This window comes from Eptesicus fuscus, chromosome 12 (assembly GCF_027574615.1).
Source record: "Eptesicus fuscus isolate TK198812 chromosome 12, DD_ASM_mEF_20220401, whole genome shotgun sequence".
NCBI lineage: Eukaryota > Metazoa > Chordata > Mammalia > Chiroptera > Vespertilionidae > Eptesicus > Eptesicus fuscus.
The window spans coordinates 68,985,067-69,011,485 of NC_072484.1; the positions used below are offsets into that span (position 1 = coordinate 68,985,067).

At 58.7% G+C, this 26,419-nt stretch overlaps 1 protein-coding gene across 3 annotated transcripts; it reads left to right on the top strand.

The window, feature by feature from the left end:
* Positions 1-1,210: 1,210 nt before the first annotated feature.
* ADA (adenosine deaminase) lies at positions 1,211-26,170 on the top strand. Of its 3 annotated transcripts, XM_054723845.1 has the most exons (13): positions 5,257-5,302; positions 5,408-5,499; positions 11,486-11,547; positions 16,228-16,346; positions 19,740-19,883; positions 20,678-20,793; positions 21,997-22,124; positions 22,592-22,663; positions 22,748-22,849; positions 23,059-23,123; positions 24,473-24,602; positions 25,427-25,529; positions 25,889-26,170. In XM_054723845.1, the coding sequence occupies exons 4-13, from the start codon at positions 16,282-16,284 to the stop codon at positions 25,903-25,905; spliced, it is 942 nt and encodes a 313-aa protein (XP_054579820.1). In that variant the 5' UTR covers positions 5,257-5,302; positions 5,408-5,499; positions 11,486-11,547; positions 16,228-16,281; the 3' UTR covers positions 25,906-26,170. The 3 variants fall into 3 exon arrangements, with proteins under 3 accessions (XP_027993139.2, XP_027993150.2, XP_054579820.1); XM_028137338.2 differs by lacking the exons at positions 5,257-5,302; positions 5,408-5,499 and adding an exon at positions 1,211-1,360 and having other exon boundaries at positions 16,224-16,346; XM_028137349.2 differs by lacking the exons at positions 5,257-5,302; positions 5,408-5,499 and adding an exon at positions 1,211-1,360 and having other exon boundaries at positions 16,224-16,346; positions 25,892-26,170.
* The last annotated feature ends 249 nt before the right edge of the window (positions 26,171-26,419 follow it).

Below are 26,419 nucleotides of genomic sequence, written 5' to 3' on the forward strand. Positions count from 1 at the left end.
AAAAGCAAAAGCGTGGGAGCTGGGTGCCTGTCTGCTCAGGCACCAGGCCTTTCAGAAGCCTCTGCCACGCCGGAGGCTTCTGAAAGGCCTGGTGCATGAGCGATCAAAAGCAAAAGCGTGGGAGCTGGGTGCCTGTCCACTCAGGCACCAGGCCTTTCAGAAGCCTCCGCTGCGCCAGAGGATTCTGAAAGGCCTGGTGCACCAGCGGACAGGCACCCAGCTCCCCTGTGATCGAAGCGAAAGCGTGAGGGGACCCTACACGTGCATGATTCAATCATGCACTGGGCCTCTAGTATATAGATAATGAGATGAAACCACCATCCCACCCAAGCACTGGAACATGACCAGTAGCCTGAACGTACCTGTATGCTCCTCCATCTGCGATAACCACTCTTCTTCAGTTTACTTCTCTCTTTCCCTTGATTTAAAACATTTTCTCCCAAATGCATGTGTCTAAACATGCATATTTTTGGTTTTTGCTTTTATTATACATTCCACGAGTTACATCATGGCCCATGTAGTTTTGTGCAACTTTTTCACTCCACGCTGTTTCTTAGGTGGATGTGGTGCTGTTTGCAACTGAAGTTCATTCGATTTCACCGCTGTATACTATTCCACGGAGGGAGTGTCCCAGAGGTTATTTGCGCACTCGCTGTGGGTGGGCCTTGGGGTGTTTCCAGTGTTGTTCTTATTACAGGGGGGCACAGTGTGAACATTCTCCGGCTTCCCGCTTCCACTCCCACTCCCTTCACCTGGCACACTCCTTCAGGTGCTCAGACCAGCCTTCCCCGACCTGCAGGCCACGGGTGGTCCCCATTACAGCTCCCTAATTACACACTTGTGTTGTGTGATTAAGTGATGAGCGTGGGTCTAGCCCAGGTAGAGAGCAAGCCCCACAAGGTTTGCGATGCTCACGGGCTCCCAGATTCCAGTGGGCCTGGCACTCTGTAAGCACCCAGGCAGCAGAGCCGGGCCTGGCGGCTGGAGCCTGAGCCCACAGGTGGCTGCAACCCCAAGTCCCAGGGCCAGTGTTTGGGCGGGCCAAGGCGCTGAGGGGCCTTGTGTTTGTTCCCATTGCTGGGCCTGAATTCCAGGAAAAGCACAGCTGGGGACGGAGGGGCGGGGCGGGGCCTGGAGCGGGCCGGGGGCGGGGCCTGGGCGGGCTGGGGGCGGGCCGGGGGCGGGGCGGAGCCGGGCCCCGTTAAGAAGGGCGAGGCGGGCCGCGCTTACTGCGGGGCCCCCGGGGAAACGAACCGGCCTCCTATTCAGCCCTCGACCGCGGGGATCCGGCGGAGGAAGCAGCGGCGCGGGGCGCGCGCTTGGCACCATGACCCAGACACCCGCCTTCGACAAGCCCAAAGTGAGCGCGGGCCGGGGCTCGGGGTCCGGGTTCTGGCTCCTTGTCTGGCTGGAGGGCTTAGGGATCAGCGGGGCCCCTGCGGGTGCTTTCTTCCCTCCGCTCAGGCCCTCGTCCGCCTCTAGGCTCCTGAGTGAGAGACAATGAGGAAGTGAGGGTCCTGAAGCTGGAGGCATCCCTGGCTGGCCTCCGAGTTCTGCTGCTGCCGCTGCCTTGCCTCCTTTGGGTCTCAGTTTTACCATCTGTCAAATGGGCATTCTCTTGGGACCTCATCCGTCGCATGGGGCTTGGGGCGCGGCGTCTACAGCCGTAGGTGGTGGTGGGAATGGTGCGCAGGGAGCGCTCCGTGAGTGTAAACAGCTTCATGCTCTAACGCTGATGGTTTCGTCCACTCCGAGGAGTCCGTTTGTGGTTGTATCACGGGACGAACTGAGCCATGCCAGAGACGGGGGCAGCGGGTTTGGGTGGCCTTAGGCTTTGGGCTCTGGTAAGATTCGAGAGCCACTGGCCCCAAAGGATAACTTCCTTGTCCCGCCTCCCCCACCAGCTGTGGTGTCTTGGGAATGGTGGGGTCAGGGGAGTCCAGGCCCCTTGGTGGGCTTCAGAGCACTGCGATTCATCAGGGAGGGGAGCGGCCCAGAAGTCCGCCCAGCGGAGTGAATCAGCAGCTGGCGGGATCTGAGCCTGGGGTCAGGGGGAGGTGCGAGTTTCAGTCTGCTTCACTCACCCATCTGAGAAACAGGTGTGTGTGATGATGGCAGATGTCACAGAAGTGTGGGTAAGAATCCTGTGTGTGTGCACCGAGGAGAGGGGAAGGAAGAGGGGACTCGGAGGAAGCAAGGCCTAGCGCCCCCACCCCCACTGCCCATGCCCTCGCCACAGGGCAGATGCTCAGCTACATCCTTCCAGGTGTTCCAAGTTCTGGGGAAGCACTTCTGCCCCCCCCCCCCCCCATGCCTCCTTCACATCTTGTATGAATGCCCATGCTCCATCCTTAGTGGTTCTTCCTTTGAAGGCTGTTTTTTTGTTTTATTTTGCCTTAACTGTTCTTGGATTCCCTCTACCATTGGTCTGGGAACCACCTTGCCTGAAATGAATTCCAAGGCAGTAGGCAAACCCCCTTGATGGGGAGTGAAGTGGGAGTCATGGAGATAAATAAGAGGTAACGCTGCTAAACACTTTTAACAGCCCCGTGTTGGAGCAACGATTGCCATTCCTAATTTTTGCCTCACCCAATCCTCTCCTCTGATTCAAGCTGGCAGGTCATTTCCCCTCACTGGGCCTCAGTTTCCACACCTGGGAAGTGGGCCCCACCTGCTTGTAGAGGTATCCAGAGGTCACCCACTGTGTAGGTGAGGTGGGGTACACGGTTATCCTGGAGAGGAGGGGACGTGCCTGAGCGGGCAGGGAAAGCGGAAGGACCATGAGTCTCAGCCACTTCACCCTGGGTGGGGCAGGTACTTAACTCCGAGTATTAGCAACTGGTGCTTCCATTGAGTTGATTTTTGCTGTGCCAGGACCCTTTCTGCGAATGTTACCTGCACTAATTCATCTGATTCTGACTGTGACTCTGCGACGTAGCTGGTGTCACCCTTATAGATGGAGAGACAGAGGCACAAGGTTCACTGGGTTAGGACAAGCACAGTCGCCAAGCTAGGGCTGGCCTCACAGTCCCGTGGCCCTGACGAGCTTTCCTGAGCTGCCTCTGCAGAAGCCCTTGGCGGGTGGAGGTGCCAGAGCCCCAGGTGCAGGCCTCTGGCTGCTCAGGCCCCTCTGGCTGCTCAGGCCCCTCTGGCTGCTCAGGCCTACCTCCAGGTGAGGCCAGGCCCCGGCCAGTTTTAAGCAGCCAGAGCCGAGCAGTGCTTTCCAAACATTAAAGTGTACTCAAATCACCTGGTTCTTGATAACATTCAGCCTGTTTATAGACGAAGAAGCAGAGGCACCGAGACGAACTAGGTGAGGCAAAGCACAGCCGCCGGGCTAGGGGGCTGGCTCCCAGGCCCGCCCGTGAAGGAGTCTAGGGTAGGGGCTGAGGTGCTCCCTCTGACACGCCCCCAGGTGACGCTGATTCGGCTGGTCCACGGACCGCACTTGAGGTAGCAAGACCCTGGCAGCTACCTACCTGGGTCGATTATGTCATTCCAACAAACGCTTCCTGAGCCGCTGTGAGCACTGGAGGAGGTGCAAAGGGGGATGGAGGGGGGGCCCTCATCTGTTTCCGCAGGGCAAGGCTGGGAAATGCCCAGGCACTCGAGAGTTCTTGGTCAGGGAGGGCAATGTGGATCACATGCTAGTGTTTTAACAATAATAACAGCTGCCATTTAAGTGTGGGTTCTGGTACCTTCCAAGATTCATCTCTCAGAATCCTCTGGACAACTTGACAAGGCAGATATTTTCTTTTTATTCTTTTTGCTGTTTAATGCGGATTTTATTTACGAGAATTCAGGGGAACAACACCCCAGGAGGAAAGGGGTGATGAGAAAGACTCCTCTCTGGGAGATACCGGCCACCCCCCGTTGTGTAAATGTTTGGGTCCCATGAACCCGTTGCGGTAAGAGGAAAGGAACATGTCTGTGAGCAAGAGGGCGGGACGGTATCCATCCACAGTGTCTCCCAAGGCTGCAAAACGGGTCACGTGTTCTGCAAGACACAGGAGAACACTTCACAGCGTCCCTTGCAAATAGTAGGAAGGAAAGGTACCACGTCAGGCCTAAGACTGCAAAATGCAGAAGACGAGGGCAAGCCCCTTGTTATGCCACCCAAAGGCAGAACCCGGGGTGAGCGCAAATCACAGCAGCACCGTGACGGTTACATCACACCCAAGGGCTCGAACGTTCTCTGCCGCTGTCTCATTGGTCCCGTGAGGCAGGCTCCCAGTGGATGCGGTGTTACCAGAGGTGTAAACCGGCAAAGGTCTAGTCCCTCCTCGGCAGCCAGAGCAGAAGAGTGCCCAGGAGTGAGCAGAGAATTCCTGTAACAAGACACGCAAGGGAGCTTTCTGTTCTGGCATCCCAGCTTAAGGAAGGTTCCCCCCACACCCCCCCCCCACCCCCGCCTCGGCCAGGCCGCCCTGGTCCTCAGTGTCGGGCCCGCTAAGCACCTTCTTCAGCTTGTCCACCGGGCCACCTCCTCTTACGCTGCTCTGTCCACGAAGGCAGATGTTTCACCCCCGTTTATAGACGAGGAGGCGGAGGCCTGGGGAGGTGAGTGGCTTGCCCAAGGCTACTCAATCTGAGAGCCGGGCGAGCAGCCACGTTGGAACAGCAGTCTCTAAACTGTTCCTTTCTGAGGAAGCGGAGAATTGAGGCTAAATCTCCTGGGCACCTTTTCTTTCTCTTATTTGAATGTTTACTCCGAATCTGGCGCTGTTCTGATTTGCATATTTGCTTGTACTGACTCATTTAATGCTCACAACAGCCCTCCCGCAGGAGGTCCTATTATTCTCATTTACAGAGGAGGAAATTGAGGCTCAGAGGGGAAGGAACTTGCCAAAGTCACACAGCCGGAAGGGCGGGGGCTACCTGGAACTGACATGGGTGCTGATACCTGCTGTACTCACCTGCCACCCCCACTCTGTGGGGGAGGAGTTAGACTTAGGGTGACCTTGGACTTCAGATCGACCGGTGGGATCCCTGTCTTGAGACTTAGCAGCTGTAAGGGCTCAGGTGGACAGTTTCCCGAACCCCAGCTTCCTTCTCTAAAATGGGCTGACAACACCTAGGTCGTGGGGCTCTTGGGGGAAATTGACCTGCTGGTTGGAGCGTGTTCCTCCTGGGGCTGCCGACCGGCAGGAGGCCCTGAGGGCTGCATTTCCTCCTGGGGCTGCCGTGGGGGCCGCTGTGGACTCGGGGGGCCTCCGTCTGCCGCGCCTCCGCCTTCTGCCACAGAGCCCACCGCCGGCGCTGCTCTGGGCTTTCGGTGCTTTTCGGTTACCAGAGCCACCCGGTAAATAAAGGTGCCCCTGGAAGAGCCCGCCTGACCCTGGCTGCGTATGGCAGTCGGGAGGGAGGGGAGCAGAGATTGGGTTTCACCGAAGTCTCTGTCTGACAGGAGGAAGCCAGGCGGAGGGAGGGGAAGTGCGGAGTCTGGTCACAGCAAGGCGGGGGAGGCCAGCAGCCTCCGGATCCCGGAGCTGACCTCAGGTGGGCTCGACCTGGGAGGAACCTGTCCCCCTGCCCATTGTCCCAGCGCGTGTCCCCACAGCAGGGGAGGGAGGGCAGGACCGTGGTCTGGCTTGAACAGGGGAGAAGAGTAGAGGTTCGAATCTCTATTTGCCCAGAGTGTTGGGGGTTGGCTTACCCCTACCCTTTAGGGTTCTGAGGCCCTAGGGCTGTGGATTGAGAGGAAGTGGCCTCTGGGGCCCTTTGACCATAGAGGGAGACCAGTGAGGAGTTTAAACTTGGGCAGCCGCCGGGCCAGGCTCTGAGTGCTGTTTTCCCCCTTTCTCCATTGTGGGAGTTGGAGTGAGTTGCTTCTGCGTGCCTCAGTTTGCCCATGTTAAAATGGGAATCACAGTTTTATCCACCTGCATAAAACCCCAAGTACAGGCCTGGCTGCAGGGCGGCAGGGCGGGGGCTGGGGGCGGGACATGGCAGTGCTAGCTGCTAATTGATCATCCATCATCCTCATCATTAACCATTCAGTTCAGATTGTGGCAGCGCTGACTCAGCGCTGATATGCGGGGTGAAGGGGTGGTTGTGACGTCCAGTCGGACAGCGTCCTGGCTGTGCACTCATTGATCTGTGACCTAAGGCAAATTCCTCATCTCTCCAACCCTCACTTTCTCACCTATAAAGTGAGGGTGACTCTGCGGCACTCCAGGGCTGTGGCCCCACGGATGCCCTCCTGGCCAAAGGCACACCTTGCCTTCCATGAAACGTCTGTCCCGGGAAGGTCACAGCAGCAACGGAGTCTTTCAGGCTCCAAGTCAGTAGGAGGCACCGGGGGACTGCTCTGCCCCTTCCCCTCTGCACCTCAGAGCCTCAGGAGCCCAACTGGAGCTGAGCACAGAGGACATCCTGGAGGAGGTGTCCCTCAAACAGTGTCAGCCCCAGGGCTGCGCTGTCTCGTCTTACCCCCAAAGTCAGCGGGGAGGCTCTGGCGGCACCGCCCCCTGGCACTGCCCAGCTCATCGCCAAGAGCAGGGCTAGGAAGGGAGGGGATGTCTGCCCTGCAGTGGGCGCCGGGCTGGCCCAGGTTCTGACTGTACTGCCAGATTCAGGGGTCTGGTCAGGCAATCCTGGCTACTCTGTCCCATCTAGATTCTCTGCCAGGCCAAGGGGCAGGCCAGCCCCTTCTCCGGCAGGGAGAGGACACACGCTGCTGGCCCAGGACAGGGAGATGAGAAAGCCACCCTGGTCTCTCAGCACCTGCTGAGCACTGTCTGCTGTGCCGGGCACTGTCCTGGCACCAAGGGTGCAGCATGAGGACACAGTCTCTGCTTCCAGGGAACTGATAGCGGGGGAAAGAGACCTGTAAGGGAATTCTAAAATCGGTGGATGGGAAACAAAACAGTGATGTGTTTGGGGGCCTGGGAAACCCTGAGGGAAAGAACAGTGATTGGGGAAGGCCCAGGAGGGGACAGCCCCCCCCCCCCACCCTTCGGCAGGGTCCAGCCCAGGAACCCAAGGCCTGGGTCCTCGTCCTGGCTCTGCTGCTGCCACCGGGGGGAGCCTGGGCCAGGGAACGCACCGCCGCGCCTCGCGTTCTGGCTGGCATCTCCTGAGGGGACCCGGCGTGTTCCCCAGGGTGCCGATAGTAAACATTTGTTGGTTACTGAGGATGCTTCCTGCTCGGAGGATTTCCTGCAGTTCTGCTTGTGAGTCAGCCTCACGGAGAGCAGGTGCAGGGACGGGGCCTGAGATTCTTCCCCTGGAGGCCTGGCTCAGTGCCAGGGAGGTGGTGTGGCCCTGGCAGGACTTGGGTCCCAGCCCCGCTCTGCCACCATAGATCGGTGTGGCCCTGGGCAGGTCACTGCATTTCTCCAAGTTGAGCTTGGCAAGTCCCGATGGGGCTCGTGTGCAGCTCTGCCGAGGGGCTAAGACGAAATGAGACCAAGGGTCTGCTCACAGGCGGATGCTGTTACTACTGCTGCGTTATTTATACCCGAGGCTAGGCCTGTGGGAGCTCAAGACTCAGACCTGGGTTCAAATCCTGATTCCATCACTGCCTGTGTCCTTAGAGACTTCTTTGAGCCTCGGTTTCCCCATCTGTAAAATAGGAGTGAAGTCCCAACCTCCCTGGTTGTCAGGATGAAGGGAGATCATGCCTGTAGACGGTCCAGCACCCGGCAGGTGAGCCAGAAGCCCCTGCTGCTCCTTTCCCCTGAGCAGTCTCTGAGCCTGCACCCCACTGTTATCTGGGTGGGTGACACTTCTCCATGGCTAGTGGCAGTTTTCCAGAAAGTTCACTGGGAGGCCTGCCTGAGCTTGGGCTGCTCGAGGAGGTGGCTTCTGCCTCTGCTTCTCCCCCAGGAGGTGGCCCCTGTGGGCACGGTGAGCAGCTGGGCTCTGCCTGCTCTCTCCAAGGGCCACTCTCGCCTCCTGCCGCCTCTCTGCGACCTTCCCGCCACGCACCCAGTGCCGGTAGCTCGTGCTTCCTGAGCACCTACTGTGTGATGCTGTAGGAATTCTGGTCACTGCTCATCTCCCATCTGGATCCCGAGCCAGCTCTCTGTCTTCCGTTCTGCCTCCCGCCAACCTGCTCACCACGCAGCAGCAGAAAACACTTTGAAAAGATCGTTCCCCTTTGGAAACATCCGTGGACCCCTTCATTGTTATCTGGGGGTCCCCTGCCTTCCACCCCCTGACCTTCTCTGGCTTCATCTCTCACCACCAACATTCTCTGCACTTGAACCAATTCGTTCCCTGATTGCTTAGCACATGCAGTTCCCTCTGTCTGGAACAGCTCTCTGTCCTTCCTTCTCCCCCTCCCCCCACTAATTCCCCTATTCACCCCCATTCCCCACACACAAAGTGATCTTTTCTAAACACTGAGTTACTGCCCTCCCCCCCTCAACACCCCCCCCCACCCCCTTGTGTGTTTCTTGTCCTCAGGCATTTGGTTCATTTTCCCACCACTGTTGGTACAATGAGTTCTGAAAGGTGTCTGCTCAGGCAGGATAGACTCCGGTCTGCTGCAGTAACCAACATCCCCAGGGGTACGGCGTCAGAGTGTCCCTTCTTTTTTTTTAAAAAAAAATATATATATATTTTTATTGATTTCAGAGAGGACAGGAGAGGGAGAGAGAGAAACATCAATGATGAGAGAGAATCATTGATCAGCTGCCTCTTGCATGCCCCACCCTGGGGACTGAGCCTGCATCCTGGGCATGTGCCCTGACCAGGAATCAGACCTTGACCTCCTGGTTCATAGCTCAATGCTTAACCACTGAGCCACGCTGGCTGGTGGCAACCGTCCACGAGGGGCAACAGCACCAGAACAATCCCCAGAGGTGTCCATTCTTGCTCATGTGACATGCCCATCACAGCCCGCTCATCAGTCATGCAGGGACGCAGGCAGACGGGCGGCTACCATCCTGGACGTGTCCATGTGTGCGGGAGCGAAGCGGCACGTAGGGCTTGGGCAGAAGTAGCCTCGCAGGCCCACCCGTCCACGCGGGGCAGCAGCACCGGGACGTCCCCAGATCCCCTGCTGCCGGGTAACTCGGAGGCGCTCTGGTTTTCGCCTTCTAACCTCGCCTGCCTTTTCGAACCTCATGCAACTCTTCTCTCTCAACTTCAGTCTCCATCATCGTTTAAACATGAAAAAGACATACACATCATTTCCTCCTGGAAAAGAAAGACAATTCTCTGTGTTTCAATTCACGTCCACCCAAATGGTCTCCATGTCCTTGCCTCTGCTTCTGGCTCACCCTGCTCCAGTGTGGATCCCGCGCCCTCGGGCCTCTGGGATGGCTGCTGGAGGGCAGTGCTTCTCCATCTTGGCCTCACGTTAAAAACAAACCCCTGTGCCCGGCCCACCCCAGGGCTGTGCTGGAATTGACTTGGTGGACACAGGCACCTGTCACTTCCCAAAGCCCCCCAGCGCCCTGTGGGCCCGCAGGGTGGGAGCCCCTCCTGGGCCTGGGCCCTGCATCCTCGGTCCCAGGGACACGTCTCTGCTCTTCCTGGGGGGGAGGAGGGGGGCGGCGGCCTGGCAGCCTCTCCAGTCCCAAACCCCTCCTCCCTCCTCCGCACCCCTACACCACGCTCTCCTCACGGCCCCGCCTTTGTCAGGCTGTTCCCTCTGCCTGAAGTGTTGTTCCCATCTTCCTCAGATCTCGGCCCGAGATCTGCTTTCTCCAGGAAGCCATTGCCGGCTGCCGGCCGGGCGAGGTTCTTCTTGTGTTGGCTTTCACGGGTCTGTGCTTTTGCTCCCAGATCATGCCGTGGCTCTGGTTGGACCTCTATCGATGTGACGCCCCGTGTCCCTCTCCCTGGCGGGGCTGTAAGCGCCACAGGAGCGGGCGTCCCTTTGGCTTCCCGCTCCACTCCCGCACCCAGGGGGCCTCCAACGCTGGGAATGAAGGCCTCGAGGTTGAGGATTGTTTAGCGTTTGCTCTGTGCGAAGCACACTGCATGCTTTAACGTGGTTAACCCTCCCCAAGCAGGAGGGAGGCCTGTACCTTCCCTGTTGGGCTGGTGGGGACCCCAGGGAGCAAGGAGAGGAGCTGGGATTCCAGCTCTAACCACAGGCTACCCTGCCTCTCTAGCCGGGTCCTCACCCCATGGGAAGCCTTAAGGATAAGAAAAAGGAGGCTCAGAGAGGTGGGGTCCCCTGTCCAGAGTCACACAGCTGGCCGGCAGGTCCCTGGACTGGAGGCATCAGTGTTCCCAATGCTGAGCATTCCGGGGGAACCCGGTAAGCATTTGGCTGAGCAGCACTGAGCCTCTTTAGTCCATGAACCAGCAGCTCAGTGCGCCCCGAGTCTGGGTGTGGGTGCCGCCTGGCCCCGGGCCGGCTGGATGACCGCTGAGAGCTCTGACGATCGGACGGACGTCCTGCTGAAAGGCGGGCCTGGCAGCTCTGAGCTGACGGCCTCCCCTGGGCCTGGGCGGGGTTCCTCTGCAGCAGGCAGCTCGCGTGTGTGTTCCAGATGCCCTCTCGCCTCCCCAGCCAAGGCAGCCACTTGCTTGTCCACGTCCCCAAGTTCCAGAAAAGGCCCCACCCTGGTGGAGACGGCAGGGAGGTTTCGGATGCCCGGGCGCAGGAACCGTTTCCTCCGGGGCTGGACCAGCAGACGCCAAAGGCGCTCTCCGCTGTCCTCGGCGCCGCGTGCCGCTCCCCGCAGCTCCCGAGACACCCAGAGGAAGGGCTGCTCCCAGGCCGGGCAGACCCCCCCCCCCACCCACACACACATGGTCGTTTTGGGCCCTTACATTGGTCTTGGCCCCTGAGGCAGCCACAGCCGCTGAGGAAGGGGCAGAGCGGGGTCAGACCCGAGTGGCTGTGTCCCAGCCCCTGTCCTAACTCCTGGCTTTGTGTGCAGAGCGTTGTTGTGGGGCCGCACATACAGGCGACCATCAGCCAGATGGCCGAGTACCTAGTGTCGTTTCCAGAGTCCCGGGAAGACCTGGGCTGCTTTCATACGATCCCTGAGAAGCTGTGCTTGACCAACACCTGCTCTGGAACACGGAGCTGGAGTTTTGAAATGCATCACGTGGTTCGCTAGTCCAGGAAGTCTGTCAGCCCTTTGTGTGAACGCGGGAGTTTGTTCAGTGAGTTGTCTGAGAGCAGGACTGCCCGTGTGGCTGGGCTCGGGGGCTCCTACGGGACCATGGCTGTCCTGATGTGTAGGGATTGGGCTCCGGTTAGAATTCTGGTTCTGTTCACTGGCCGTGGTAAGCACACAGGCCTGGGTTGGGTTCCTGCTTCCAGCACTGGCTTGCTGTGTGGTGGTGGACAAGTTACTTAACCTCTCTGAACCTCAGTGCTCTCAGCCTGAGAGAGAGAGGAACAGGCCCACCCACAGGCGAGGATTAATCACGATGCTGTGTGTGGACGTCGGTGCCTGTGTGTGTGCGGTGAGTGGTGACGAATGGTCATCGTGGTGAATGAGCACTGACTCTGAAGGTCCTCCCGCATTCATGGGGCGTGTTCTCTCTCTCTCCCCTTTGCCCCTTGCAGGTAGAACTGCATGTCCACCTGGATGGATCCATTAAGCCCGAAACGATCTTATACTACGGCAGGTAAGTCCGCCGATGCGAGGCCTTCCCCCCAGTCTGAGAGCATCCGGGGTTGCTGCTCCTTCCCGTCTCCCCATGGGATCCGCCAGCCCCCGGCCAGAAGGGCTCTGAGCTGGAGACCCGCAGCCCATGTCTCCTGTCTTCGGCGCCTTTGATTTTTGTCTTCCTGTTTCCAGGTGAGCCAAGGGGAGCATGTGCCACCTTACACACGGACACACACACACACACACACACACACGGACACGGACACACAGGGACAGATGGACGGACACACACATACACAGAGACGGACACACACACACACGGACATGGACACACACACACGGACATGGACGGACACACACACTGACACACACACACACGGACACACACATGGACACACACACGGATGAACACACACACGGACGGACATGGACACACACACACACACACACACACACACACGTGGAAGCAGTTCCCAGGGCTGAACCAGTCACGGTGTTTTGCAGAGAACTGGTGGCAGGTGACACACCCACCGGGAGGAGGCTGTCGCTATCCCCATCTCACTGAGGGGAGAGCAGGTTCAGAGATGTAAAGGCAGTTGCCCAAGGCCACACAGCAAGTAAATGGTAGAGTCAAGAGTTTATGGGGTCAGCTGACCCCCAGGGCTTTCCCCACAGCCCCATGGAAATAAGCCTCCAGGGAGACGTGAAGCGGCTCCCTCTCTGGTCCCAACTCTCCGCATCTTCCAAGCGAGAACCACCTCCTGCTGCAGCTCTCCTGGATGCTGGCGGTCCGAAGGGTCCCTGTGCCCCCGCCCCCCGTGAGGGCGGTCTGCCCCCCTCCCCACACCCCGAGGGCCCATGGTGGCCCCTCTGTTGGGTCCAGCACCTACGAGCACAGGGGCTTTGAAGGCCAGTGGGTCTGGATTCAAGTCCAGACAGTTTCCTCGCTGTGACCTTGGCCTCTGGGGTGAGGGTAAGAAGAGGCCTTCCTCAGAGCTGACTTGGGAGATGGGCGCCCGTCCTGCCATCGCCCCTCCCTGGGCAGACTGCGTGCTTCACAGTGTGACCAACTCGCCTTTTGTTGGAGCTGGAAGGACTCCGCCTGCCCTCAGTGCTCCACGGAGGAGCTGCTGCTCCTGGAGTCAGCCCCGACTCTCGGGGCATCGCTCCTACTCCCCGGGCCAGCTCTGCGAGAACACGCTCCTCGTCTGCCCGTCAGCGGCCCTGCTCTAGGGAGCGGCTGTTGATCTCGTTATTTAACTGTAAGTGTGTGCATTCACTGCCTGCCAACAACGTCCGGATTCCTCAGGACGCCTGGGAAGTGGTTATATTGTCCCTATGTTACGGATATAAAGGAAACCGAGTCATGATAGCTGAAGAGACTTGTCTAGTAAGCACGGCTGTGACCAGGGTCCGCCCCTGCCCGTACCCTGCCACCAGGGGTGTAGGTCAAATACAGCAGGGAGCACACTTAGCTCAGGGCTCCAGCAAAGGCACTTAATGAGCTCAGTATCATTAATCACAACCAATGGCTCTGCTAATGGGGTCAAGCGTTCGGCTTATCTCTGCCTGTCCTTTGACTCGAGCGCCAGCCCTTGCCACGGGCCCGGCGGGGCAGGCCGTTGGGGCGGGTTATCGGAGGCCAAGATGGGATCTAATCGGGGTGCTCGTTGAGGGGTCAGAGAGCACCCAGTATCGCAGCCAGGAGGCGAGACGCCAGGGCGGGTGGAGGGAAGGAGCCGCCGGTGCTGGGTGACTGGTTGGACTTTCCATCTCCCTGTCGCCTGGTGTCTCGGCGCAGTCTTGGCCCTGGAGAGGGGTGGGGTGCCAGGTGGAGTTTGATCTCGAGGTCAGCAGGCAGGGGAGCAGGGAGTGGGGCAGACTCCGTCAGGGGCAGCCCTGGAGGACTCCCTGGTGGGGGTAGGCCAGGCTGAGAAGAGGAAGAGATGGAGGAGGAGGGGAGTGTCTGGCCTGTGACCTACCCCCGGGGCAAAGCCCAGTGGCCCCTTTTCTGCCTCTGACCGAGGCCTCCATTGATTTTGTTTTCACCCATTTCTTCTTCCTGTGAGTCCATCTCCTGACTCTTTCTCAGGCTCCTGCGAGACCCCATCCCCTCATTCTCTAAGGCCCAGTCCCAATCTGGCTGTCCTCCCTTCTGTCACCACCCTGTTCTGAGCCGCTGCCCGTCCCTCACGTAGACTATCGCAAAGGCCTCAGGACGGGTCTCCAGGGGTCCACTCTGGCCTCACCCCTCTACCGTCCTCACAGCACTGTAGTCAGGACAATGGTCTTACAACCGGGTCTCATCAGCTCGCTCTCCTGCTCAAACCCTCTCACGGTCCTTCCCACCTTGCTCGGGGTCAAGCCAGTCTGCGTATGGCCCTACGGTGCTCCGAAGCCAGCTCTGACCTACTCTGCTCCTTGGTTATTCCACAGCCGATGTTTCTCACACGAACCAGACCTAGTGAACACAGGGAGGGTGGGTAACGGGCCCAAGGCCACACAGCCTTTACAACAGAGCTGGGGTGCAAACCCCGGCCACCTGGCTTCAGAGCCTGCTGCGATACCCAGGACACAGAAAGAGCCTCGTGTGTGCGTCTCTGTACCTGCAAACAAAATACGCTCTGAGTCTTACTGACAAGGACATGGAGGTCCTCAGAGGGCACAGCTCCTGCCTGGGGTGGGGTGGCACCTACAGGGGGGCCTGGGCTTCGAACCCAAAGCCTGGGTCCATCCTCCACGCTGGGCCGGGCTCCGTGGCCAGGCCCCAGGGAGGTGGGAAGAAGACAAGGGAGATGGAGTTGGGGGAAGGCCCTGCCTCTGGCTTGGTGGTTAGATGGAGGAGCCATACTTGGAAACGTGGAGCCCGGAGTGGGAGGAGAAGGGGGTGGTCAGACACATGAGTCTGTCTCGGTCCGTTCCCTGCCCTGCAGGCTGTCAGGTGGTGTGGGGAGGAGTTGGAAACTGGGGACCTCTGGGTCCTGGGTTGAAATCCATGAAAGATCTGGAAGGGAATGGTCAGGAGGCAGCGCCCCAACAGGAAGCGGCGGGGTCCAAGGCAAATGTGGCCCCTGCATCTGCCAACATGGGAGCCAGAGCCTTAGTGCCACCTCCTCTGCCTGCAGCCCACCGGCTCCCAGAAGGAGTCACAGCACAGCATTTAACACCTGGTGCGGGCGGCCTGGGGCCTGGGGGCGGCCTGGGGCCTGGGGGCGGCTCGCGAGGGTGACTTGGGGGCAGGCTGGCCAGCAGGGGAGAGGCTCAGGATGCGGCCAGTGAGGAGACGCGCTGGGCTGGCCGGCGGGCTGGTGGCGGACCCGGGTGATGCCCACTGGACACTCGGAGGGGCTGGAGCCACCTGGAGGGGAGGAGGGCATATTTAGGGGCTTAAGAAACAGGTATTTAGGTAGGAAAACATTTTAATATTTGAACAGAAGCCACGAAAGGATGTAAGCACTGTCCACTCAAACTTCCATTTCTTTGGCAATTTCGTCCTCCTCTCATCTTGCTTTATGGGTAACTGGGTGCCTGAACCTCCTGATTCAATCATCTAATTTTCTTTACCATTTGCTTTTTTATTTTTTATTTTTTTTATCACCTTGTCTTTTGTTCTACTCACTGGAGAATTTTCTCACCTTTATTTTCCATCCCTTTCGTTTCCTCCCAATGGCTGCCGCCATATTCTTTTAAATGTCCAGCAGCTCTTTCTTACTCTCGATACTGAGCTCATTAAGTGCCTTTGCTGGAGCCCTGAGCTAAGTGTGCTCCCTGCTGTATTTGACCTACACCCCTTTTAAAAAGCGACATTCCTGGTCCAACGATGCTCCTCCTTTCGTCTCCTTGAGGATTTGCATTTCAGGTTCAGGTTTCTTTTGTTTTCTGCATTTTTAGTTTCATCAGAGCTCCTTTTGTCTCTTGTTGTGTCCCTTGTGGTAGAAGTGTTTCTTGAGTGTCTGGTGTCTCTTTTATCTTAAAAAGTGGGAAAACTGCCGTCCAGGGTGACCCGTGAGTCGGGGCAGAGCCAGGATGAGCACAGGGGTGAGGCATGCAGAAGGTGGGGGCCAGCCCAGCCGAGCCCGCTGCCCTGGCTGGGGAGGCGGAGATGCTGCGGAGAGGAGGCGGCTCCAGGCGGAGGGCTGTTCTCAGCAAGGCCTTACTGGGGGTGGCCGTGTCCCCGCGTGGGGGCGGTGGGCCGGGAGAGGAAGGCCTCTGAGGTCGACAGCCAGCCCTCCCAGCACACTGGGCCCGCAAGCCTCTCTGATAAGTTGGTCTGCCAGAGAGCAGAGGAGGGAGGGCCAGTGCTTGCCCTGGCCCCTGCCCCTGCCCTGTAGTTATTGCCCCGATAACCCCTGAGCTGGCGTAGGGCCAGTTGGCTGTACCCACTCTTGGGCTGAGGCAAAGTTGTGGGCTTGCTGCCCTGGCACCTCCCCTGTCCCCAGGCACTTGTCCATGCACACAAACAGACTTTACCCCAGGTGCCCCCGCCCCTTGAAATCTGCTGGCTGACCATGGCCTTGGGGACAGGAGGTGCTGGAAGGACTCTGATCCTGGATTTGTATGTGCTGGGCCTCAGCTTTCCCATCTGTCCAATGGGTGGAGTTGGATGGAGAGGATCTCAGGTTTCCAGCTGTGGCCCCTGGGGAGTTGGTCAGGTCCTCCCAGGGGCAGTCCGTCACCCTCGTGTTTTGTCCCCAGGAAGAGAGGGGTCACCCTCCCTGCTAACACAGCTGAGGATCTGAAGAACATCATTGGCATGGACAAGCCACTCACCCTCCCGGGCTTCCTGGCCAAGTTCAACTACTACATGCCTGCCATTGCGTGAGTCCCCTACCCTCGGGCCCTCGTCAGAGTCCATCCTGTGCCCAGGATGGGCTGCCAGCCCCAGGCCTACACCTCAGCCCATGGGGTGGAGACCCCAGCTCTGCTGTTCACCATGGTGTATACTTGCTTGACTCTCTCCATGCCTTTGGGCCTTGATTTTCCTCTCTGGAAAGTGGGTGTGCTGGACTGAAATTCAGCTTCTATAGCGAAGTGACCCAATGTGGGGTTAGGAACACAGGTCCTCGTCTCAGTCTCATGACGTGATGTTGGCACATTCCCCCGGTCCTCAGGCCCCATTCACACAGTGGCCTTGTGATCCCGTCTGCCTCCCGGGCCGGAGTTTGGGCCGGACACGGGGCTGTCCTCGCACTCCCCCCTCACTGTGGAGACAGCCCCACCTTCGCTGACAGACACTGGTGCTTTTATGTCACGTGGCATTCCTTCCATTTCTTCATAGATGAACATCATATTCGCACAGCTCACAGAACTGTACTTTCTGTAGTCGTCCGCTAGGTAAACTTACTCCTTTCCAGAGGAGGGAATGACGGCTCAGGGAAGTGAAGGGGCTTGCCCAGGACCCCACAGCTGGCAGGGGATAAAGCCGAGTCTCGCCTCGGTACCACCTTGAGCTTCCTGGCAAGAGGCAGAGCTTCCAAGGCAGGCGAGAATCAGCTTTGGCAGTTGGTGCTGCAGGAGCTCGGGACAGGGAGAGACAAGGGCGCAGGGGGCAGTCAGGAAGGGCTGCCTGGAGGAGGAAGTATGGACCTGGCCTTGGGATAGGAGGGTGTGGTCTTGTCCAGAGGGCTGGGCTTGAGGAAAGGCTTGGAGGGTGGGCCAGGCACTGGCTGTTGGAGGAGCGGTGAAGGTGTGTGAGGCCGAGCAGAGGCATTGGCTGGGTGAGTGGCAAAGCAGGTACGAGCAGTCCTTGGGAAGGACGATGTGTGGCAAGGTGGCCGACTTCTGGCTGGAAGCCTTTGGGCTCAGCCTGGAAGGCACTGAGTGTCCCAATCCTCGCCTCCAGTAAGCAGACACATACCACCTCCCTGGAGGCACCTGCCGCCACACCAGAACGCATGAGCAGGCCAAGCGCCTCTCCTGGCCACGTGACAGAGCGGCCCCGCTCCCTGAAGGCCCAGCCCACCCAGGCTGCTGGACAGCACCTCCTGCAGAGCTGCCTGGCTATTTGGGGCCATGGCCCTGGAGACTCTGACCTTTCACCCCCTTGCAGCACGCACAGGGGCCCGACGGAAGCCCTCCGCGCCTGCCACTCGCCGCTTGGCTCCCCCTCTCCAGCCACATTGGCCTCCTGGGGCACCTCGGGCTGCACCCACCCCCGGACCTCAGGTCCTCTGTCATGGCTGTTCCCTCTGTCTGGAACACTGTTCCTTAGAGGCCCCAGCACTCACTTCCTCGCCTTCACGTCTCTGCTCACGTCACTCTCTCAGTGAGGCCTTCCCTGATCACACCACTGAAAACTGCAGTCCCTCCCCCTCACATTCCATGCCCCTGGCCCTGCTTTATGTGTACCCATAAAACTTCTCACCGTCTGACCTGGGATGCATTTTATATTTTACTTCTTTCCTTCCCTGTCCCTCTTGCTAGGCTGTGGGCTCTTTGAGGGCAGGGATTTTGTGATTTTGTCTGCCTGGTTTGCTGTATCCCCTATCCTCAGGGCAGTGTGGAAGGAGCCCCCAGCCATGGGGGAGATAAGGACCCTCTCCCTGGGAAGCCAGCTCCCTCCCCAGGGCTGGCCCCGCCCCCAGGGACTTCCCACAGCAGCTGCCCATCCTCATCTTGGCTCTCCAAAGCACAGGTCCTTCCATGACCCTCCCTGGGAGCGGCCCATTTCCGCAGGGCACCTCTCACAGTCTGCTTTCTAGTAACCCATCCCTTTCATGCTTCCTGGTGGGAACTCCCAGCTAAGGCAGGTCCCCTGTCATCTGGTCACACTCACAGTTTGGGCTTTGCTTCTGGAGCCCACATTCAGAAATAACAGCTAAAACACTGAGCATGTCTGTTCTGTTCCAAGCACTGACTCAGGTGAGTTTTATGAGATTTAACTGATTTGTCCTCACAATAACCCTTCGATGGATATGTCAGAGGTGACTAACTGGGGTCACGCAGCAGGTAAGTGTGGGAACCAGGGTTCAAGTCTGAATCCCAGGTATCTTCCCCACCCTAGAGTTCCCTCCAGATTTGTCCATCTGTGTCCTTTTCTCTCTTTTTAAAAATATATTTTTATTGATTTCAGAGAGGAAAGGAGAGGGAGAGCTAGAAACATCAATGATGAAAGGGAATCACTGATTGGCTGCCTCCCGCACACCCCACACTGGGGACTGAGCCCACAACCTAGGCATGTGCCCTGCCCGGGAATCAAACCATGAACTCCTGGTTCATAGATTGACACTCAACCCCGAGCCACGCCCGCCGGGCTATAGGATCTCTTTGTGTTCTTGGCTATTGGCTCCTTAGTAGGTATCTGGTTGGCAAACCCTTCCTCCCATTCCGACTTCTCTCTTCCCTGCTGAGTCTCCTCTGCTGTGCAGCCTTCAGGGTGATGCAATCCCACTTGTCTATTTTTGCTCTTGTGGCCCATGTATGTCCTCTCTTATTTCTCTTCCCTGCTGGCCTACATCCATCACTCAGCAAACAGCGAGGGGCCACTCTGTCCTAGGTTCTGGCCTCGGCTGAGGGAGCAGATCAGTGTCCAGACAGATGGAGGAGGCCTTGTGCCATGGCGACTGCATTCTGCAGGGGAGATGGAAACTGGCTAATAAGCCAGTGAGGTTCAGGGGAAGGGGCGGAGAACGCCAGTGGGGCCTTTTTAAGATCAGGCGGTCGGGGAGGCCTCTCTGAGGAGGTGAGACTGGAGCTGGGGCCTGAGTGGAGCGGGGGAGCGAGCACAGGACGATCTGGTGAAAGACCATGGAGGCTGGGGAGCTGCAGACACAAAGGCCCAGATGTGGGAACGAGCTCGACTGTCCCTTTGACAGAAAGAGCTGGGGAGGCTGGAGGGGGGGAGGGGTTATACAGGCAGGGACTTCATTCCACGCGATGGGAGCCCTCAGGGTGCAGAGCGGAGGAGCGACATGCTCTGATTTGTAGACCGCTCTGTCTGCTGTGAGGAAAGGCACAGGGAAGCGTGGAGACCAGTTAGACGCCGGGTGAGACCCAGGGCGAAGGGGCCGGGAACTGGCAGGTTGGAAGCAGAGCTGACAGGACTGGCCGTGCTTCTCGGATCTTCTCCAGCGGAGGCCCAGAGCTTGGCACTGGAGGAGAAGGATCGGGGCCAGAAGTGGGTTTGATCTGCCAGGGTTGGGCCAGCCTTGTGCCTGGAGCTCTGAGAGGACACTGGAGAGGGCTGTCCCAAGTGCTCCCTTCCCTTCCCAGGGGCTGCCGGGAGGCCATCAAAAGGGTCGCCTATGAGTTCGTTGAGATGAAGGCCAAGGAGGGCGTGGTGTACGTGGAGGTGCGTTACAGCCCACACCTGCTGGCCAACGACAAAGTGGAGCCGATCCCCTGGAACCAGGACAAGTGAGTGACCGCGCAGAGGGGCTGCGCCAAGGCTGGGGCAGGGCGGCCCAGCCTGGGCCCGCGGGACAGACTGCTGGGAGGCCCTGACCCAACAAGACTTTGATCTTGTCCCCCAATCTGGTCTGCGGCCTTGGAAAGATGGGCTTACCTCTGTCCTGAGAGAGAGGGTTCCCATCCCTCCCCTGGGCTTATGCTTTAACTTTGGGAGAAAGCGTTTGGCATTTTGTCACCCCTAATCCTAGACACAGGCCTGCAGTCACTACTTACCCAGTGACTTCCAGGGTCCTGCTCTGACCCCGTAACTGAAGTGAGTCTGGCCCATTCCTGCCCCTTGCCTGGACCTCCAGGGATCTAGCAGTGCTATCACCCAACCACTCTGCCCCTTCTAGCCATGACTCTGACACAAGTGAACAAGTGGGACTCACACGCAGTGAGCTCAGCAGTGCTCCCCACCTGGGCGCAGGGCTGTGAGTGTCTGAGCCACCCCCCCCCCCCCCACACACACACACACACACATCCTCTAGGTCTGGAAGTGCCGGCAGTTCCAAGGAAGCCGGAGGGGGTGTGCTAGGGCTTGGGCCGGCCCCCTCAGTGTTTTCTCAGAGGCAGTGGGCTGGTGAGGAGAGGGGACTTCTCCTGGAAGAGTCCTCTTCCCTCCCCCTCCCTCTCCCTCCTCTCTCCTCCCTCCTCCCTCCCCTCCTTCCTTCTTCCCTCCCCTCCTCTGACCCAGTCCCAGGGCTGTCCGTCAGACCTTCCTTTGTCCCAGGCCCATCCCTACTCCTCTCTCCACACAGAGGGGACATCAGCCCAGACGAGGTGGTGTCCCTAGTGAACCAGGGCCTGCAGGAGGGAGAGCGAGACTTCAAGGTGAAGGTGCGGTCCATCCTCTGCTGCATGCGCCACGAGCCCAGTGAGTGTGACCTCGGCCCTGCCCTGGCTGCACATCTGACCAGCCCCAACGCCCCGGCCGGTGCTGGGGCTGTGCCCCCGCCACCCGGTATCCCCCTGAGCCCATCGGCTGCACCCCAGGGCTTCCTGAAGTCGTCGGAGTCCTGGGCAGGCTCAGGGCTTCTGGCAGCACTTTCTCCCTGGGGAGACCAGGCACCCAGCCACCTGACCTGCAGGCGGTTCAAAACCAAAGGAGCCTAAACAATAGAAAACAAGCTAAGACAGGCTCTGACCAGCCCACGGTTCGCCCTTGAGACCCTGTGGGCCAGGCCTCTTGTGGTTCAGGCCACAGGTCCTATGAGTAGGTCGGACCTCTGGGACCCGAGGGGTCTCCCTTGTGACTGACACTGATCAAGCCTCCAGGGAACTTCCAAGGTGCAGAGCCCCACTGTCTGACCGTGGGCAAGTCCCATCACCTCCCTGACCTCAGGTACACACTGTCCACTGTGAGGAGTAGTGAGGACCACAGCAACGGGAGTGCCAGCCGCCGGCCCACCTGCACATAGCGGCTCACCTGTACTTTCTCCAGTCCTCGCAGCAGCCTGAGACTACCGCTGTTTATCCCATTTGACAGATGAGGAAACTGAGACAGAGGGGAAGCCTCTTGCTCTTCAATCAGGAAGGCAAAAAGCTCTGATTTGAACCCAGGGCCATTTGGTTCCAAAGCCTGTGATTTCCCACTCATTTTAAAACACTCAGTGATGAGTTTGCCGGTTAAGAGTCCACAGTTCCTTAGCAATATGGTTAGTAATGCCAGCGAGTCATTGTTAGATTTAAATGTTAAACTGTGTGGGCCTCCCTCTCCTCTCCTGGGGATGAGCCCACCTTGAGGGCTGCTGTGGGGACAACTGAGAGAAAGGCCATGGGCGTGTACTGAGCCCAGGCCCTGCCCTCAGTGCTCCACACAGCATCTCGGCACAGCCTTGCCGAGACCCTGTGCAGCCGCTGGTGGTGTCTGAGAGGAAGCTGAGGCACGGGGTGGAGCTGTTTGCTGAGGCCATGTGGTTAGGCTGTGGCAGTGGATTTGAAGACGGGACCCTGGGCCCTCTGTCATGTGCTGGCCTCGGGTGGAGGGTGAGTGGGATGGGGCAGCCAGCAGGCGTTCGGGAAGGATCGTTCCCCGGCGGCGGCTGCTGACAGAGGCCCGTGGGCATCCCGCCCACAGACTGGTCCCCCGAGGTGGTGGAGCTGTGTAAGAAGTACCAGCAGCAGACCGTGGTGGGCATCGATCTGGCTGGGGATGAGACCATCGAAGGGAGCAGCCTCTTCCCTGGACACCTGAAGGCCTACGAGGTGGGCCCGGGGACGGAGCGGGGGGCTGGCCCTGGAGGCTCTGGGAGAAAGAGCTTGGCTCTGCCCACGGCAGGGAGACGTCACCCGGACTGGAGCGTGAGGTCGCAGCGTGAGCTCTCCTGGGTTCCCAAGATCTCAGTTGGGCCTGGGGCCCCTAGGGGTGTGAATTTGGCATAAAGACAAGACCCCACTTGCTGTTGGGACTCTTTCTGCCTGTGACTTGCTGCGACCTTAAGCGAGATGGTCTCTTCGCTGGGCCTGTCCGGGCAGACGGCTCAGCCTTCTGTGGAAGGAGTGAGGTGCAGGGTTGTGAGTGGGGTTCCGGACAATCACTGCCCGGGTTCGGAGCCTGGCTTCCCACTTCCCAGCGGTTTGACCTTGGTCATGTTCCTTACTTTCCTGAGCCTGCGAGGGGCATCCCTGGGGCCCACCCCGAGGCCCCCACAACCTGGCTCTTGTCCTTCCAGGAGGCTGTGAAGAGCGGCATTCACCGCACGGTCCACGCCGGGGAGGCTGGCTCTGCAGAGATGGTGAAAGAGGTGAGGCGGCCAGCGGCCGGCGGGCTGCGGGCCCTCTCCCTACGCCCGCCTCCCCTCACTGGACTCCCATCTGCTTCCCTGCAGGCTGTGGACAGGCTCCAGACGGAGAGGGTGGGACACGGCTACCACACCGTGGAGGATGAGGCCCTGTACAAAAGGCTGCTAGAGAAGAACATGCACTTTGAGGTGGGAAGCTAGGAGGGGCCTGGGAGCCGAGGGAGAGTGGGCACTCAAGCTGCCAGGTGGTGGAAGACTGGGACCGACGGCTCATGGGAGTCGGCAACAGGGAGGCCAGTGTGACCACGGCCGGATAGGTGGCTCCAGGCCCGGGCGTGGGGGGCAGGCCGAGCGCCCTGGGATGTCTATGCCAGCCGCACGCCTGCTTGCTCTTCCAGGTCTGCCCCTGGTCCAGCTACCTCACGGGCTCCTGGAACCCGGACACGGAGCACGCAGTCGTTCGGTGAGGCTCGCTCCCCTGGGGCCAGTTCAGTCTTGTACCAGGAGAGCCCAGGGTGGCAGGAAACGCAGGGACTGGGCACCGGCTGTGCTGGGTCTCCTGATACAAAAATCTGTCAGAATCCTTGGGAAGCAGGGTTACCATCCTTGTCTTACAAGCGAGGACTCCAAAGGTCGGATGTGCTATAACCTGACGACATAGCAGAGCTGGGGCCCTGCAGCCCATTGAGCTATACCAGGGTGTCCTGCTGCCCCAAGAGAAAATGGCACTCCAGACCCTGCCTCCGAGGGGTCAGGAGGATGAGTGCCTCCTGCGCACGTGGGCTCTCTGGGCTCCTCTGGGCATTCCCACAAGCACCATCCGGAAGCTTTTCCCTGGAGGCCTGTCCCACCCTACACTGCTTCCGCCCCGCAGTCCAACGCACAGCCGTGGCCCGTCTTCAGGCTGTCCTTTGACTAAGCTGGGGGTGACATCAGGCCTTGGGAGGGCAAAGCCACCTGCCCCTGACCCAGGATGAGGACGGCAAGAACTCGGGGTGATCACGGTCAGGCCAGCACTGGTCTGTCTGCCAAGCTTATGCGGAGGGAAGGAGCTCGGGCTCCGATGTTGATTACAAGGGGGTGCTGAGCTCAGCTTTAGGAAAGAGGAGTGTGCAGTACCGTGGCTTATCCGGGAGGTTCTTGGAGGCTCCTGGGCACACAGCCTGTGGTCTGTGGAAAAATTCAAGAGCCATCTACCCAGACATGGGGGTTGGAGGGAGAAGTGATGGCCTAGGGAGATGGGGAGCAAGAGGGCCTAAGAGAGGACCCAGGAGGAAGTGACAGTTATGGGGCAGGCAGGAGGAAAGCCAAGGTGTGGTGTCTGAGGATTCGAGGGAAAGGGTTCCATGAACAGTCAACAGTGCAGTAAGAGCTGGAAGGTCCACTGGACTTACTAAGACCGTGGGCAGGGACCGTGCCATGAAGTTTCTTGAGAAGCAGAGCCCAGCGGGATTGAGGACGGTTAGGGTTAGGCTAGGGCTAGGGTACTGACAACTCTCCCAGAACGCTGGCTGTGAAGGGGATGGCTAGAGAGGGTGGTAGCTGGAGGGGGGTGCTGTGTGTCTCCCCAAGCCACCATTCTAGCGGCCCCCTTTTCTGCTGTTGCCTGGCTCTGGCTTGATCAGATGGCTTGTCTTGAGTTCCTAGTTTTGTGGCCTTGCACAAGTCCCCCAAGTTCTCTGAATTAGTTTCCTCCTCTGCCTGAGAAGATCTCCCAGGTGTTTAGAGACGATGTGAGGCTCGAGGGGGGTGTCGGGGTCCATATGCAGTGACTGCTCACGAGAGTAAAGGGAGGCTCTTCCCCACACCCAGATTCAAGAAGGACCAGGCTAACTACTCGCTAAACACGGATGACCCGCTCATCTTCAAGTCCACCCTGGACACTGATTACCAGATGACCAAAGAGAAGATGGGCTTTACCGAAGAGGAGTTTAAGAGACTGGTGAGTGGGTGTGGGCCCTGTTGGCCTTGACTCTGGGCTCCGGGACTGTGAGGCCTGCAGGGCCTGGAACCTCTGAGGATGAGGTGTGGGTTTACCTTAACAGGCCAAGCCAAGCCAGACCTAGAGTTAGATGCCTTCCACAGGGGGACGTACTGGCCTGGGATCAGGTGTTTCATCCTTGGCTTGCCCTCAAAGACTGATGAAAGCCAACACCCTCTCCCCAAAGAAGTGTGGTCAGCTATAAAATTCTGCACTTTCAAGCCGTTCACAGACCCCAGGGTTGAGCTCTTGATTTTTAGATGTTATTTCCCAAGCCTGTCTCTGCAGGACTATCTCTCTGGCCCCCTACATCCCACCCTGCCTCTCAAAGTTTCTCCAACTTCGTTCTCACATCACTGTATCATGGAGTGCCACTTAAAATTTTTTTAAAATATATTTTTATTGATTTTAAAGAGGAAAGGAGAGGGAGAGAAACATCAGTGATATAAGAGAATCATTAATTGGTTGCCTCCTACATGCCCCACACTGGGGACTGAGCCCACAACCTAGGCATGTGCCCTGACCAGGAATTGAACCATGACTTGGTTCATAGGTTGATGCTCAACCACCGAGCCACACTGGCTGGGCTGGAGTGCCACTTTGAGATCACAGAACCGCACGGTCTCTGCTCTGGCAGTTATTCACCTTACCTTGGACAAGTCCCTTCCTCTCCGAGCTTAATCAACTGCCCACGTTCAGTGAGGAGAGTGGACTATCACTAGATGGCCACAGGATCCCTTCCACAGTCTCTGGTTCCATGTTGTCTGCCATTCTGGCCCTTCCAGAATATCAATGCGGCAAAGTCCAGTTTCCTCCCAGAAGATGAAAAGAGGGAGCTACTGGATCTGCTCTATAAAGCCTACGGGATGCCACCTGCGGCCTCTGCAGGTATGTTCCTGCCTGCGCTTCTGGGCCCTGACTGCCTGGCTCGTTTAGCTTTCTGTGGGACCCCGGGGAGACGTCCTCTCTTGGGTAGCACCAAGGACTTGCAATGGCGCCTGGGCACAGGCCCTGGCTGGGGCAGCTTTCACCACACCGGCCTATTTTCTGTGTGATGCTGTCTTGAGGCTGGTCTGAGGGGGAGACTTTCTGAAGGTCTTAGCTGTTCTGCTCCTTCCTGCGTGGCCTTGGCAAGGCATTCTCGGGCTCTAAGTCTCTGCAGGGGACGCCTGTGGCTCTAATGTTCTGTGATTTTATGCCCTGGGGACTGGGACTTGCCTAATCTTCTGCTTCTCTGACTCGGCCAGCAGAGCAGCAACCGTGAAGGCATCGCGGCCGCCGCTCCGAGCCGCACCCTGTGGATGGAGACTTCATAGCTCTGGGGGTCGAGTGGCACCCATCTTTCTCCCTCTGGGAAGACCATGCTTTCCAGTCAGCACTGATGCTACTTGAAGCCTGTGTGCCCCTGCTGACCCACACAGCGTGGCATGGTCAAGCCCCTCCTCTGGTTATGAAACCCTCCTCCTCTGGTGACTAATGCGGAAAAGCTGGTGCTCAATAAAGAAGCCAACGGCTGGTGTCGTGCAGCACGTGATGCGTGGTCTTGGGCAGGACGACTGGGTGGGGGGAGAGAGAAAGGAGCGTCTAGGGCAGCCTGCCCAGTGGCGGCTGTGACTGGGAAGCCGGAGCTCCCATGCTGGGGGGAGGGCCCACGCCTGCCCTCCCTCCCAACGCAGCCAGGCTTCTCTCGAGGAGTTGTCTGCTCACAGGCTCCCTGAACTTTCAGCCCCTCCCGGTCTAGGTTTTAAGAGAAAACCTTCCTTTTGGGTTCCTGAAGC